Source organism: Chenopodium album, chromosome 1 (genome assembly GCF_948465745.1).
Source record: "Chenopodium album chromosome 1, dcCheAlbu1.1, whole genome shotgun sequence".
NCBI classification, from domain to species: Eukaryota; Viridiplantae; Streptophyta; class Magnoliopsida; order Caryophyllales; family Amaranthaceae; genus Chenopodium; species Chenopodium album.
The window spans coordinates 63744812-63760115 of record NC_137834.1 but is presented as its reverse complement, the minus strand read 5'-3'; the positions used below and the strand labels follow the sequence as shown (position 1 = coordinate 63760115).

The 15304-nt window shown below is 38.2% G+C and overlaps 1 protein-coding gene across 1 annotated transcript; it reads left to right on the top strand.

Annotated features, from left to right (window-relative positions):
• Window positions 1-10568: 10568 nt before the first annotated feature.
• LOC145634187 (uncharacterized) lies at window positions 10569-11807 on the top strand. Its single transcript, XM_081685606.1, has one exon. It carries the CDS (start codon window positions 10569-10571, stop codon window positions 11805-11807), a length of 1239 nt encoding a protein of 412 aa, XP_081541732.1.
• The last annotated feature ends 3497 nt before the right edge of the window (window positions 11808-15304 follow it).

Here is a 15304-nt window from a genome sequence, read left to right as displayed (position 1 = left end):
CATATATGATGCTTAGCTCCATAACTTAAGTTCATTCATCTATCGTGTCACATGATGTAATTGTCCTTAGCCTCCTGGCCTAAGAACATGCATCATGCATACATTATTTTCAGGACAAGCAATTCAATCCATACGATTCATTTCGTCTTGCTCAAGGAGGAAGTTCAAAACTTCTTTCCTTTTTCATTATTTTATTTTGGGGAAGTTCAAAAACTTTTTCCAAGTTTTCATCGAAGGAAGTTCGAAAATAAAAGTTCAGTTTTCACATCTTTCTTTTTCGGGAGAAAGTCGGTACCCTCCACTCATGACAAAAATTGACGGAAAATTTTTGCTTTTGCATCTTCGTTTGCTTGTGTCTGCACACACACATATACACACACACACACACACTCACAAGTCATACACATGTCATGTCACATCAAGTCAAACTTGGTCAAGTTAGTGGTCAAGTCAATCACAGTATATACGAGTCCATTGGCAAATTTATTTTTGCAGGTCTTATCTACAGCCCACGTCCGGGGACAAACGGACCATTTACAGCCCACGTCCGGGGACAAGCGGACCATCTTTAACCCACGTCCGGGGACAAGCGGACCATCTACAGCCCACGTCCGGGGACAAGCGGACCACCATCATTTCATGACGCAAGGTTCTCGATACATAGAAACTTGCAATCTCATCATTTGTCGACTTTCCTCAAGCTTGGAAAGCGTTATCGGTGGATTTTTCTTCAAGTATAGAAAACCGCCAAGTCGGCTTTCCTCAAGCTTGGAAAGCGTTATCGGTGGATTTTTCTTCAAGTATAGAAAACCGCCAAGTCGGCTTTCCTCAAGCATGGAAAGCGTTATCGGTGGATTTTTCTTCAAGTATAGAAAACCGCCAAGTCGGCTTTCCTCAAGCATGGAAAGCATTATCGGTGGATTTTTCTTCAAGTATAGAAAACCACTAAATTCCTTTGTCGGCTTTCCTCAAGCATGGAAAGCATTATCGGTGGAATTCTTCAAGCATAGAATGACACCAAATTCATACGTCGACTTTCCTCAAGCATGGAAAGTGTCATCCGGTAGGTTTCTTCAGGCTTAGAAAGCTACCAAACTCATCTGTCGGCTTTCCTCAAGCATGGAAAGCATTTCAACAAACGTCATCCGGTGGATTCCTTCAAGCATAGGAAAATACCAAACTCATTTGTCACCGATACACTGGTGTCAAATAAGCGTTCTATCCCTATACTCTTTTATCTGTGGAATTAACATTTTTTGCAGGTATCGGCGTATACAGAGTGATTTAGAATCGCAGAACGTCTTAAATCATTCTCCATCCCTATCGGCTACTTTGACTATCGTTTTCGAAACTGACGTTTCTACAAACTCAGTCAAAGTGGGGGCTTCTGTAGACACCTAAAAATGTCTCCCCAAAACCAAACCCGTTGATGAACACCTTTCACCGCCATTATTGGTCGAGTTGAGTATTTAATCTTTGTAGTGCTTAAATCCATGTTCTATCCAATATATTTCATGAACCAATCCAATTTCTAGCTCATTTCCCTAAACAATAACCTATTTTCCACTTTTCGTGTCCACATCGCAAAACTGAGAGAAACTGATTTTATGGATATAAAATTTTGATCCAATTATTATTTTTTTGGATAGGAATTTAAATAAGCTTTCCAACCATATATCATAAGCCCAATTCCGAGCTATAACGAAAAAGATATGAGCAAAACATTAAACTCGGCCCAAAACCGATACCCTTCTACTAAAACAGCCATATCTTAAAATATAAAAATTATTTTGACCTGATTCTAATTGGGTTGAAAAGTAGACTTGATAAGATTTCCAATGATATATTATATGCTTTATTCCAAGTTACGGATCAAAAGTTATGATGATTTTAAAAACGGGTAAAAAACTGAAATTACCACGCAGCAGCTAAAATGCCGCGACGCGGCAAGATCTGACGTGGCACGGGAGAAATTCCCGTGACACGGTAATTTGGAGGGGATTTTCATATTTTTTAGTGCCCCGTGACTTGGCATAAGTACCGTGACCCGACGCCATATGCCGTGACACGGTGGACTTTGCCGCGTCACGGCGTTTTCTGCCGTGTCACGGTGGGTTGCTGACGTGTCACGGTGCTTAAAACTTTATCGCGTCACGGGGAACTGTGTCGCGACACGGGAATTACTTTCGTGTCACGGTAGGAATTCCCGTGTCACGGTGCCAGTGCTGTGACACGGGACAAATCCGTGTCTATTCCGCGTAATCCCTTCACGCGTTTTTACTCCCGTAGGTCAAATATTTCCCGCGTCACTCTATTTTTCCCCGCGTCACGCTAATTTCCCCCGTGACACGGTAGAGTCTGACCGTGTCACGGTACAGTCTGACCGTGTCGCGGTAGCCTTTTTTAGGGTTTTTATCTTTTTAGGGTTCCGTGTGTTCCCTCTGCTCATTTTCCCTATAAATACCCCCCTCCTTTCTGCAGTTCGGGGCAGCAATAATCATTCTCTCTCACCTTGCACCAAAAATCATACTCTTCTCCCTCTTTAACCTAATTTCTAGCCTCCTTATTCTTCCATAATAATTCCCCTAAGCACTCCAAGGAGTCTATACTTAACCCGAGGTTCCGTCCTTAAACCAAGGCGTGAAAGGTACAAATAACTGAGGGTTTGGACCAAATCAATTCTACTTTTTATTTAATTTAATTTTCATTTTCTTTATTATTTTTATTGAAGTTACTAACAGTTTATTCATGATGTAGCAATTTAAAGGAACGTGCGAAATGTGAGTAATTAATTAATTTAATTACTCTTATTTTATTTTCTTATTGCTAGTATCATGATTAGGTTATTTTATATTTGATTTGACTAACTCTATTATTGTTGAATTGCTTCCAATATTAATGTTTATTTTATTATATTTATGATCACTATATTGCATGTTTAAAGGGAATATGTAATTGAAAATCACGCCTAATAAGATAATTTGGACAACCGGTTTAGGTTCCTTTTTAATCTTGTTATTTAATCAAGTGATCACAAATATTTTAGAATTATATGTTGCATTAATATTCAACCAATTTAGCCTAATAATAGTTTGGAGCGAATTGAATTATTGTTTGTAAGCCTTTGAGATCACAGGAATGCTTTTCAATATAAGAATCGAGTAGAGGCCAATACGGGCGAATGTGACTCCATGACTCACTTCGTACCATCATCCCCGATCCTCCTTTCGTGGTTCCGAACCATATGGAGTTAGTAATCTCATGGATTATGAATGGGGTGTAACCTTCACGGGTCAATCGTTGTTGCCTATCATTGTCCCTTTTCTTAGTTGCCTTTTTATGATCCGTGAACGGTTTACAAGTTCCTTAAAAACTTGTTGGCGGCTCCCTACTTTCCTTGTCCCTAATCGTATATGTCAATTCCTACTTCCTATGAGTGCCAAGCATATTCACACATGCTTTTAACGTAGGCGCACTTCGAGCGACGCCTACAATTTGGCGACTCCGCTGGGGAGGATTCTTAATTATTTATCGATTTGAGTGATCGGTATTTAATTAAGATGAGTTGATGAGACTTGAAAGATTCTTGAAAAAATATTCCTGTGATTAATTTGGCATTTTTGCATCTGCATAGAGGTTTTAACGTCGCATTCAGGTCTGTCCCGTAGGAAAAATTGGATAACTTGGTTGCGCGCAAAAGCAAACAGGGCACCAGTCAGATTTTCTGACTGCTGTGTCACGGCACAGTACACGGGAATTTCTGCCGTGTCACGGCAGTCCTAAAATCAGTCCGGTGGCTTATTTTCTCTTCTCACAGTCAACTTCCTTCGATTTTTCTGAAAAAACGTATGTGTTCTACATACGTCTTAGCCCCGGGGGATTTAAGCTCTATCAACCCAAAAACGCTCATGGCAATAAGGGTTCATCCGAGTTATTAAATTCACCCAAACCATGGAGTCGAGTTCGATTTCATCACGAACTTGCGGAGCCGCCCGTTGGTATACACCCTCAAAGGAGGCTGCCTTGCTAACGCGTCCAAACTCTTAACCATGGTACCCTATTGACACCAAATAAACTTGACCATAGTCGAACATAGAACTTGACCATAGGTTGCGAACTATTCTTTGCATCATTGTGCCTACATGTTTTATGTTTGGTCGTTTTGATCCTAACCTTAACGATCTTTCTTTGTCTATGGTGACTAACGATTGCCAATGGACCGTACTCACTTAGTAATTAGCCAAAAATAAATAAATAAATAATAATTTGTCGTGTCACGGTACAGTGCACCGTCTGACAGGGTACCGTACCGTGGCACGGGAATGTCAACCGTGACACGGTGGATTTTCCAAAAAAAAAAAAAAAAAAAAAAAAAAAAAAAAAAAAAAAACGCGTCAGTCAAGTCTTCCGTGTTAATTTGGTCCTCGCGTCAGTCATTTTGGTTATTGTTCACATGTCTAGCCATACGATCATACCACGAGTCTTATAATATCACTTAGTCACTCACGAGTCAAGTATAGTCCACACACTTTCTTTATGTTTCGACTCGAGTCGTGCACCAGGTTGTTTATGATCGTATATTAGGTTCATGCACCTTTTCCTAACTATGTAGATAGGGAAGAAGGGTCGAATCCACAGGGAAACTGGTCTTCCTATTCCTAATTAATTAAAGCAATCTAAATTATTAAGTAACAAAATAATATTATGGTGAAAGGAAACTAAACTACAGAGAGTAAAAGTAGAGAAGAATAAGAATAGAGAAAATCAATGAATAAAAGACCTAGGGCATAGGTTCACCAATAAATAACATTACAGGGTAAAACATAATAATCAATCATCAATGCATCAATTAATCAGATCATAATGGGTTTTCGCTACGTATTACAATCACAGAATTAATCTACCGGTATTAAATCTCAGATCTCGAATCTCAACTTAACCATTTATAAATTTAGCCGGCCTATTGAAACTATACCTAAACATCAATTCTCATCTCTCGAATCTCGAATCAATATTGTCAAACGCATGCATAAAAGATCAGGCCTAATCTAGTCACAGAGTATTATATCAATAGGAAATTAATCTAGCATTGAAAATCAACAACAATAAATTACCCCTTCATATTATTTATGGATCCCCACAAACCCTAGAAAGAAAACTACTCACACATAATTGAACATAAACTAAACAAAGAAATTAAAGGAGACATGATCAAAGAAATAAGGTAAATAATTGAGATTAAAGTAGAAGAAATCGTTACCAAAATAATTAGAATTAAGGAGTTGAATTAAGAACAAGGTTGTAAAGAGAGAAACTAATCTAAAGCTAAGTAGAGAGAGAAAGTCTAAAAGAAGAAGTACTAAGCAAAAGCATTAAAAACGTATTTATATCTCCAAACAATTACTCCTAATTAAACTAAAATAAAACGCCGGAATTATAACTAAAAATCTCACGCCCAATCGGGCGAAGGGCCGCCTGATCGGGCCCGCCTTTTCTTCAATAATAGCTTCTCTCGCGCCCGGCTAGGCGCGAACTCGGGCGCAAACTTCTTTTCCCCGCCCGGCCAGGCGAGCCTTCGAGCGAGAGCATACTTGGCCGGGCCCGGGCACTTGGGCACGTTTTGGACTTTGATTGGGCTCCGATCTTTCGGCCCAATCCGGATTTCCTCTTCGGGTCTTGAATACTCTGTCCAAATGCCTCGGAATCTCAAATGCTAAACCCTTAATCACCGGTTCGATAACTCTAACCGGACCTGGGCTATAAAAACTGGTCGTGCTCCTCCAATGCTCGTAGATACTCCATAATATCTCGGGAAAATGCTCCAAAAGTGCAAATCCCTACAAAAGTCAACCAAATCTACGAAAACACCAATTAGTAATAAAAGTGGCTCATAAAGAGCCAAAAACACTACTAATTATGACCAAGGGACGGGGGTAAAACACTATATAAAAAGGACTTATCACAACCGCAACACTAGACTTTCCACACTAGATTATGATTCGACGTGAAATGTATTCATCACCGGGTTTGGTTTTGGGGAGACACAAATGGGTGTCTACATAAGTACACCAATGTATTTCTTTCTACAATTGGCAAGCCAATTAACTAATACTCATACTCCACTATGGAATTGATTGTAATCTTGATACAAGCTAATCTTGTTGGACAACATTTTATATTCTTCTAGAGTACTTTATATAGCCATAACACATTTTAATATACTGGAAATGTGTCACTTTCTCAAATTTTTCATTGTCAATTATTGCTCTTTTGCTCTTCCAAGGATTCTTGTTGTTGTAACCCTTTGGATTTTCATACTTCAGGTGTGCTAGGTTCAATAGCAACTGATCTTGTCCTTCTAGGACATCAACTTAATATGTACATTTATAGCTAGTATATAGGTAATGCCATTTATTCATATCCATCTTCAAGATGGTATCATTCTAAATATTTGATTATCATGTGGCCATCTCTATTAAATAAATCATTGATATAGACTAGTGTATGTACCAAACTGACCATCAACATATTTTATTATTCATGTGCATGGATTACATAAAAAAATGAAATAAACACTATCTCCCCCTAATCCTTGCATATGGGGGTATAAAAATAGTCCAACAATCTTTAAATCCATTCTCTTTTTAAGCCATAAATTCTTTTAGCAATGCATGTATCAAACAAAGCAAAGTTATTATTTTCCACTTGCCTAATTATAAGAGTCGTTATATTGAAAATTCTCAAAAGTGTGTCATGCTCATTTTCTTAAAATTCATAAAATTATTTCTTACTCAACTGAATATTATGTACTCATGCATGTTTACATTTCTTATGAACTTTTTCATTATATATGATCAATAAAACATCATGCAAATTCTTTTTCACTTCTAAGAGTGAGTTAATCTAGTATCACTTATTCTCAACCAAAGTTTGGTATCTAGATTACTATTCAAAATCTTTTGTACATAAATTTGTTCTTATACTTTAGAAACTATTACAAATTTCTAATTCAAATACGTACCTTCATTTTTCTTCAATTATTATCATTATGACCCTTCATAAATTTAAGGAATTTCAAGTCCATATATATATATGAGTATTTCATGTTCAATCTACTCATCATCATTCATATAATTCAACTTAATGTAGGCATAGAGTATCATATATATAATCGAATTCTATCGCACATTAATCAACATCTCAACATTGATCCTAAATAATTGAGAATAATGTGGGAGTAACTTAAAATATGGGTTGATCCTAAGACCTAAATGGGTGAGTCAATCCAGAATATATACAACAAACTTGCAATTAGTATTATGTGCACCATGGTGCACCTAGAAATAGGTGCACCTGACCCAATCCACACCCAACACACAAGAAGCCCAATTGAAAGAAGCCCACAAAGTTTTTTTTATATATTTTTATAATAGTTCCTCCTCTCTCCAACTGTCAAATCTATTTAAGTTTTTTTTTTTTAAAATGTCATATCTATTTTTATTTCATTTTAAAAAATTTCTCTCTCCTCTCATAAATTGAAAATCTTTCTCAATGAATTCCTTTGTATTTTCTCTCTCCTCTCACCATTTTTGTCTCTCTAAAAACTGAAAGCTACCATGACAAAAGACAAAAAACACACGAAAATACCTTCAAAAAGATAAACAATACTTAACTTTTTTTATTTTCCTACATTTATGTTAAATAAATTTGCTAATATAATTCAACAAATTGTAAAGTTGAAACTATATTCTACTATATAATTGTCTTTTTGACTTTTTTAAATTAATTTTTAAATTTTTTTTTGGTTGAAAATCAAAATTATCTGCTCATACTGAAGAGGATAAAGATGTGTTAGTAATTTATTGTTTAAATTCACAATTTGTTTTTAAATTGTACAATTAGTCAAATGTTCAACATCAGAACACCAAAAAAAGAAGAAATTTGATGATGTATCTAAGAAAAAACCAATTGTTAAAAACTTCTGAACCCCAATTACAAACCACTGATCGAACACCCTACAAAAACCTCTAAACCCCATACAAAACTTCTAAACCCCAACTACAAACCACTGAACACCCTTTAAAAACTTTTGAACCCCTACAAAAACCTCTGAACCCAAACCATAAACTACTGAACACCCTACAAAAGCCTCTCAAGCCCCTCAAAAACTTCTGAACCACAACCACAAACCACTGAACACCCTACAAAAACCTCTGAACCCCCTACAAAATCTTTTGAACCTCAACCATAAACCACTGAACACCCTTCAAAAACCTCTGAACCCCTTACAAAAACTTCTGAACCCCAATCACAAACCACTGAACACCCTTCAAAAACCTCTGAACCCCCAAAAACTTCTGAACCCCAACCACAAACCACTGAACACCCTACAAAAATCTCTGAACACCAACCACAAACCCCTGAACACCCTTCAAAAACTTCTGAACCCTTACAAAACCTTTGAACTCCAATCATAAACCACTTAACACCTTTCAAAAACTTCTGAACCCCCTACAAAAACTTCTGAACCCCAATCACAAACCACTGAACACCCTTTAAAAATCTCTGAACCCCCAAAACTTCTGAACCCCCAAAACTTCTGAACCCCTACAAACCACTGAACAACCTTCAAAAACTTATGAACCCTTACAAAAACCTTTGAACCCCAATCATAAACCACTGAACACCCTACAAAAACCTAAACTTATGAACCCCAAGCACATACATCTGAACACCCTTCAAAAACTTCTACACTTGAAGACACTGCTCAGAATGCCAAATGTTTAGATTTATAAATTATAAAGTAGAGAATGCCAATTTTTTTAATAAAATTAAAAATACATAGATCTGAAACAAAAATAAGTTCATAAGTAATGTATTGCATGTTCATAATTATAATAAAGATGTTCGAAATTCCAAAAATACATGTTATGTATTTACAGAAAACGTATCATACGTTCAAATTTTTAACGTAAAATGTTCAAAATACTAAAATATAATCAAATGCAGAACTGTTAATAACAAAATGCACAATTATCACTAAAAAAAATCAAAAGAATATGAAAGTTACATATTTCAAAACTCAAACCTAGCCATGGTGATTTAGATGATGAAATCTCGTGAAAAATTAGAATTGATTTCTAATTAATACTTCAAAAAAAAAAACCTCCCTCGAAAGATAGGGTTTGCTCTCTCGAAAGACAGAAGTTCCTCCGTTTCGAACGCTGCGTCTCCGTCCTGAACGAAAAGCTTCGGCACTATGGCCGACGAATTGGCTCTGAAGTGTTCTTCTCTTAGAATTGAAGAGGAGGATGGGGATCTTATTGATGTTGGTAACATTGACTGTGAGGAGGCTGCCGATAATATTGAACTATTATTGGTGGGTAGACTATGCACTGAACGGCCGTATAATTTTGAAGCGTTCAAAAGAACAATGTTGAAGGTCTGGGCACTTCAAGATAAATTGATAATTAGAATCCTTAGCCCTAATCTGTATGCTTTTCAGTTTCTTCATTGGAGGGACAAGGAGAAAGTATTACAAGGACGACCGTGGTGTTGGGAAAATCACCTGCTTGTGCTAAAGGAGGTCGAAGGCAATGAACAACCGGATCAAATCCAGTTCAATTTCTCTCCATTTTGGGTAAGGGTTATGAACCTACCTTTTAATTGTCGTTCGAATTCTTTTGTAAAAGCAATCTCTGCTAATTTAGGGGAATTCATTGATATGGAGGATGTTGAATTTGGTCTGGATAGATATAGGAGGGTCAGGGTGATGGTAGATATAAGAAATCCTTTGCGTCGATATCAATGGATGAAAGACAAGAGGGGGGAGCAAGTGAAAATTGAATTTAAATATGAACGATTGTCGTATTTTTGCTTCGCTTGTGGTAGAATTGGACATTCCGAAAAAGACTGTGTGGCTCTATCTGATGAGGAAAAGGAGAAAAGGCTTGGGTGGGGGATCTTCCTAAGGGCCTCCCCTCAAAAAGGAGTTGTTAAAAATGCTGATGAGATGGCTCAGATTAAATGTAGTAGGAAGCAATTGTTTGTTACTAGAGACAATGATACTACTTTGGCTCAAACAAATTCCTCTGCTAGTGGGGAAAAGTTTATCCTTGATTTCCATGAGCAGGAATCATTGAATAAGAAGGTGGGACCTATGGGTGGAATTTCTCATGACATTAATACTGTGGTGAGGGAGAGTCAGAATAATAATTGTGATGGGGTTGGTGATAAATTGTTGACTTTGGAACATAGTGCTACGAAGATACCAGCTACTCCTTCTCTTGTGTTTTCAAGTGGTACTCTGCCTACAAATGCTAATACTAGGAGGATTAAAAAATTTGTTCGTAAGCAGGGGAATGGACAATCTGCTATGGTAACAGATGAGGCTGCTGATGAGACTAGCATGGGTAAGCGAAAGAGTGTGTGTAATGTGAGTGGGATGGTGGATTTTTCGGATGAATTGAAGGAGAGGCAAAGAAAGTGAAGATGTGTGTTGATGGTTCGGATGGTGTGCAATCTATCCAAGTAGCGGTGGTTGGTGATGACCAACACCGCGAAGAACAATGAAAATATTAAGCTGGAACTGTTACGGGCTTGGCAACCCGTCAACAGTAAAAGCCCTCCAAGATTGGTGTTGGAGGGACATGCCGAATATCGTCTTTTTAATGGAGTCGAAAATTGAGGCACAAAGACTAGAAGTAATCAGAAATAGATGTGGTTTCACAAATGGCATATGTTTGAGTAGTAATGGAAGGTCAGGTGGGATGTGTTTTTGGTGGAGAGATATCGAGGTGAGTATGTGTTCATACTCAAATCATCATTTCGAAGCAAATGTGTGTGATAATAATGGAGTTCCAATTTGGAAAGCTCTAGGAGTGTACGGTTGGCCCGAGGCAAATAATAAGTACCAGACGTGGGAACTCTTGAAGGAGATAAAAAATGGCAGCAACATTCCTATATTGAGTTTCGGTGATTACAATGAGATCCTTAGCATGAACGAAAAATGTGGTGGGGCGGTGAGAGGTGAAAGGGAAATGGATGCTTTTAGAGAGGTTATGGATGACTGTGGCTTTCGTGATCTTGGGTTCAAAGGTAATACTTTCATGTGGCAGCGAGGGAATTGTATGAAAACTTTAGTCCAAGAACGGCTTGACAGGTTCATTGCTACGGAGGGATGGTGCTCGTTGTTCCCGTATCATGAGGTAATAAATTTCCCCATTTGTCACTCGGATCACGCAGCTATACTATTAAAATGTGGGAAGGAGGATGCTAGAGAAAAAAAGAAAAAGAAAATTTTCAGGTTCGAATCATTATGGTTGTCGAATGAGGAATGTGCTAAGGTAGTGTCGGATTGTTGGAGTGCGGGGGTAGGGGAGCCTATGCATGCTAGGATTGCAAATGTTGCTGGGGGTCTTTCTACTTGGGCAGCCAAGACTTTCGGAGTCCTTAAAAAGAAAATTAAAAATGCCGAAAGTCGTCTCAGAGAAATACAGGGAAGTAGGCTAGATGCGGCTCTGCTTGAACAGTGTAATGCAATTAGAAAGGAGATTGATGAGCTGCGAAGACTTGAAGAGTCTTATTGGTATGCAAGGGCAAGATCTAATGAACTCCGGGATGGTGACAAAAATACCACCTACTTTCATCATAAGGCGAGTCAACAGAAGAAACGCAATGCTATTATGGGCTTATTTGACGAGCATGGTGAGTGGAGAACATCACAGAAAGAGCTGGATACTATTATATCTTCATATTTGGTGGTCTTTTTGCTTCTGACCATCCAAGTAACTTTGAGGAGGCTGTAAGTGGGATTGATCCACTTGTTACTTCAGAAATGCGGAGAGTATTGGAGAAGGAGCCTACTAGTATGGAGATTCGGGAAGCTTTATTTCAAATGCATCCAACCAAGGCACCGGGACCTGACGGGATGCATGCATTATTTTTCCAGAAATTTTGGGATACTATTGGAGGGGATGTTATCAGGTTTGTAAAATCTTGGTGGCATGGGAGGGTGGATTTGGGGGAGGTGAATCGTACATGTATAGTCTTGATACCGAAATGCGAAGAGCCTAAGACGATGATGGAGTTTAGACCCATTAGTTTGTGCAATGTGTTGTACAAAATTATTTCTAAAACTCTTGCAAATAAGATGAAGACAATGCTTGGCTCGATTATTTCGGAAAATCAGAGTGCTTTTGTTCCTAATAGACTTATCACGGACAACGCTCTTATTGCTTTCGAGATTTTTCATAATATGAAGAGGAAAGGGGAAGGGAAAGATGGTACGTTTGCGCTTAAACTTGATATGAGCAAAGCGTATGACAGGGTGGAGTGGAGTTTCCGCAGAGTTGGATTAATCGAATTATGCAATGTTTGTCTAGTGTTTCTTTTTCTTTCAAATACAATGGTGGCAGTTCTGGGTCGTTGATTCCGTCTCGGGGTCTGCGGCAAGGTGATCCTATATCCCCATATTTATTCCTGATATGTGCGGATGCTTTCTCTTCTCTTATTTCGAAAGCTGCTAGGGATAATGCCATCCATGGGGCTCGTGTTTGCAGAGGAGCTCCTAGGATTTCACATTTGTTTTTTTCAGACGATAGTATATTGTTTGCAAAAGCTACATTGCAAGAATGCTCTAAAATTGCTGAAATTATCAGTACGTATGAAAGGGCTTCCGGTCAAAATGTTAATCTAAGCAAGACAAAAGTAGCCTTTAGCAAATGTGTGAATCCGGAAAGAAGGAATGCTATTGTGGAAACCCTTGGAGTTCGAGTGGTCGATAGACATGAGAAGTATTTGGGACTACCTACTATTATTGGGAGATCGAAGAAGGCAATCTTTGCAGGTTTGAAGGCTAGGATATGGAAAAAGCTTCAGGGTTGGAAGGAAAAGTTGTTGTCTCGGCCGGGAAAAGAGGTTCTCATCAAAGCGGTTGCTCAAGAAATTCCTACTTACATGATGAGTATTTTTCGTATTCCCGATGGCTTAATTGATGAGATCCATGCTATTTTGGCTCGCTTTTGGTGGGGTTCAACTGACACGACGCGTAAAATGCATTGGCAAAAGTGGGATGCTCTGTGTCTCCCGAAATCTATGGGTGGTATGGGCTTTAGAGACCTTCGGGTGTTTAATCAAGCAATGCTAGCTAAACAAGGGTGGAGGCTTAGCAATAACAATTCTTCGCTGCTACATAAAGTGTTGAAGGCTAGGTACTACAAGAACTCCGATTTTATTGATGCCTCTTTGGGGTATGATCCGAGTTATAGTTGGAGAAGCATATGGGGTTCGAAGGCTTTGTTGCTTGATGGGATGAAATGGAGAGTTGGAAACGGTTCTTCAATTCGGGTTTGGGATGATGCATGGTTGATGGGAGAAGGATCTTACATTGTGCCAACTCCTTCACTAAATAGCGATATGAATCTGAGGGTATGTGATCTCATAGATGTTGAAAGGGGTTGCTGGGATAAGGAGGTGATTGACGCTACATTTGCAGTGAATGATAGGAGGGCAATCCTCGACTTGACTCTCTCTAATTCTTGGCCGTGTGATAGACGGTATTGGTGGCCTACTTCAAACGGTATTTATACTGTTAAGAGTGGGTATTGGCTTGGGCGTCTTGGGAATTTGAGAACTTGGGAGTTGTTTCATGGATCTGGTGAGACAGATTGCTGGAGGTTGATATGGAATATTGACGTTCCGCCAAAGCTAAGTCACTTCCTCTGGAGAGCGTGCAAAGGGCAGATGGCAGTCATGGGGGTGCTACACAAACGTCATATGCAAGACTCCATGGCTTGTACAATTTGTGGTGCAAATGAAGAGACAATTATGCACTTTATCTTTCACTGTAAGTATGCAAAGGAAATTTGGGCAACTAGTTATTTTTTTGAGCTTTTAAATGAAGCCCCTGCTTCTTCCTTTGCTGATTGTCTAGTGTGGTGTGCGAAGAAAATTAATAAAGACAACTTAAGGGTCTTTGCAACTCTTGCTTGGGCGTCTTGGTATTGTAGGAACTTGCATGTGATGGAGAAGGATGATAGCTTCAATCCTGTCATGGTGGCTACTGGTTTTTCCAGATTATGTGCTGATTATTGCCTCTACAAAGCACGAGTTGGGGGTATTGTGAGGGGAGAGCAGGTACTATCTGCAGCTCGGTGGTTGTGTCCTCCAATCGGGGTGGTTAAGCTTAATGTCAATGCCCATATTTCTGGTCAGGGATTCGTGCAGTTGGGGGTGGTATTTCGGAGTGACCAAGGTGGTTTGTTGGCAGTGGCGGTGAAGAGAATTAATGCCAGTTGGACCCCTGAAATGACAGAAGCGGGTGCAGCTAAGTATGGGGTCGAATTGGCACTGAGGCTGGGGTTCGATAAGGTCATTCTGGAATGTGATGCAAGCTCTACTGTTCGAGCAATTCAACAGCAAACTACGGACGCAGCTCCTATTTTCCTATTCTATGAGGATATTGCTAGATTAAGTGGTAGTTTTTCTTATTTTTCATGTAATCACATTAAGCGAGCGGGTAATACCGTTGCTCATACGGTGGCTAGGTGGGATACTAATCGATATGAAGAACGAATATGTATGAACTCATTCCCTCAAACTCTCCGTACTTTGGCGGAGCTTGATTTAATATAATTTAGACCGCTCGGTTTCCCTAAAAAAAAAAAAATTTAGAATTGATTTCCTAGTCATTATTTTTGGGCTTTGGGTTGAACTAATGTTTAGGAGTATTGCCTGATTGCCTCACATAAAAAGAAGCCTTTTACTTAATCTTAACAATATAATTTTATAATATTGTTGCATAAGAAATTAAATATATAGTTGACTTTATCAATTCTTATCTCTAATAAACAAGAGGCTAACTTTATTATATAATGATTTATTATAAAAGAGTATCAATGATAACCATGAATCATTAACAATAGTATACTAATTTCCTCAATTAATAGAGGTTAAATCAAAATATATGAGAAATAATTACTCTAGTCACATATAATTAATTAATCTTAATATGTTGAGAATAAGGATCAATTAATACAGTAGAAATATTCAAGCATAATAATCATGAAATTATTTATATGTACAACAAACTATTTAATCAATTCAATAAAACAATAGATTATGCATCGGTTATGGTTTGTCGGCAGCAAATTGGCATATCAAGTTATCAACAAAATTAAAGACTTACATGGTTATACCCCTATATTTATTCTGCATTAATAAAAACATACTCATAAGTAAAATATAGTTTAGTCACATGATACCAATAACCACAACATTCTACAAAGACTATTGTGATGTTTTG

Bases quoted from the DNA above. Each gene is read 5' to 3' on its own strand.
- LOC145634187 (XM_081685606.1), top strand. From the start codon at position 10,569: ATGAAAATATTAAGCTGGAACTGTTACGGGCTTGGCAACCCGTCAACA.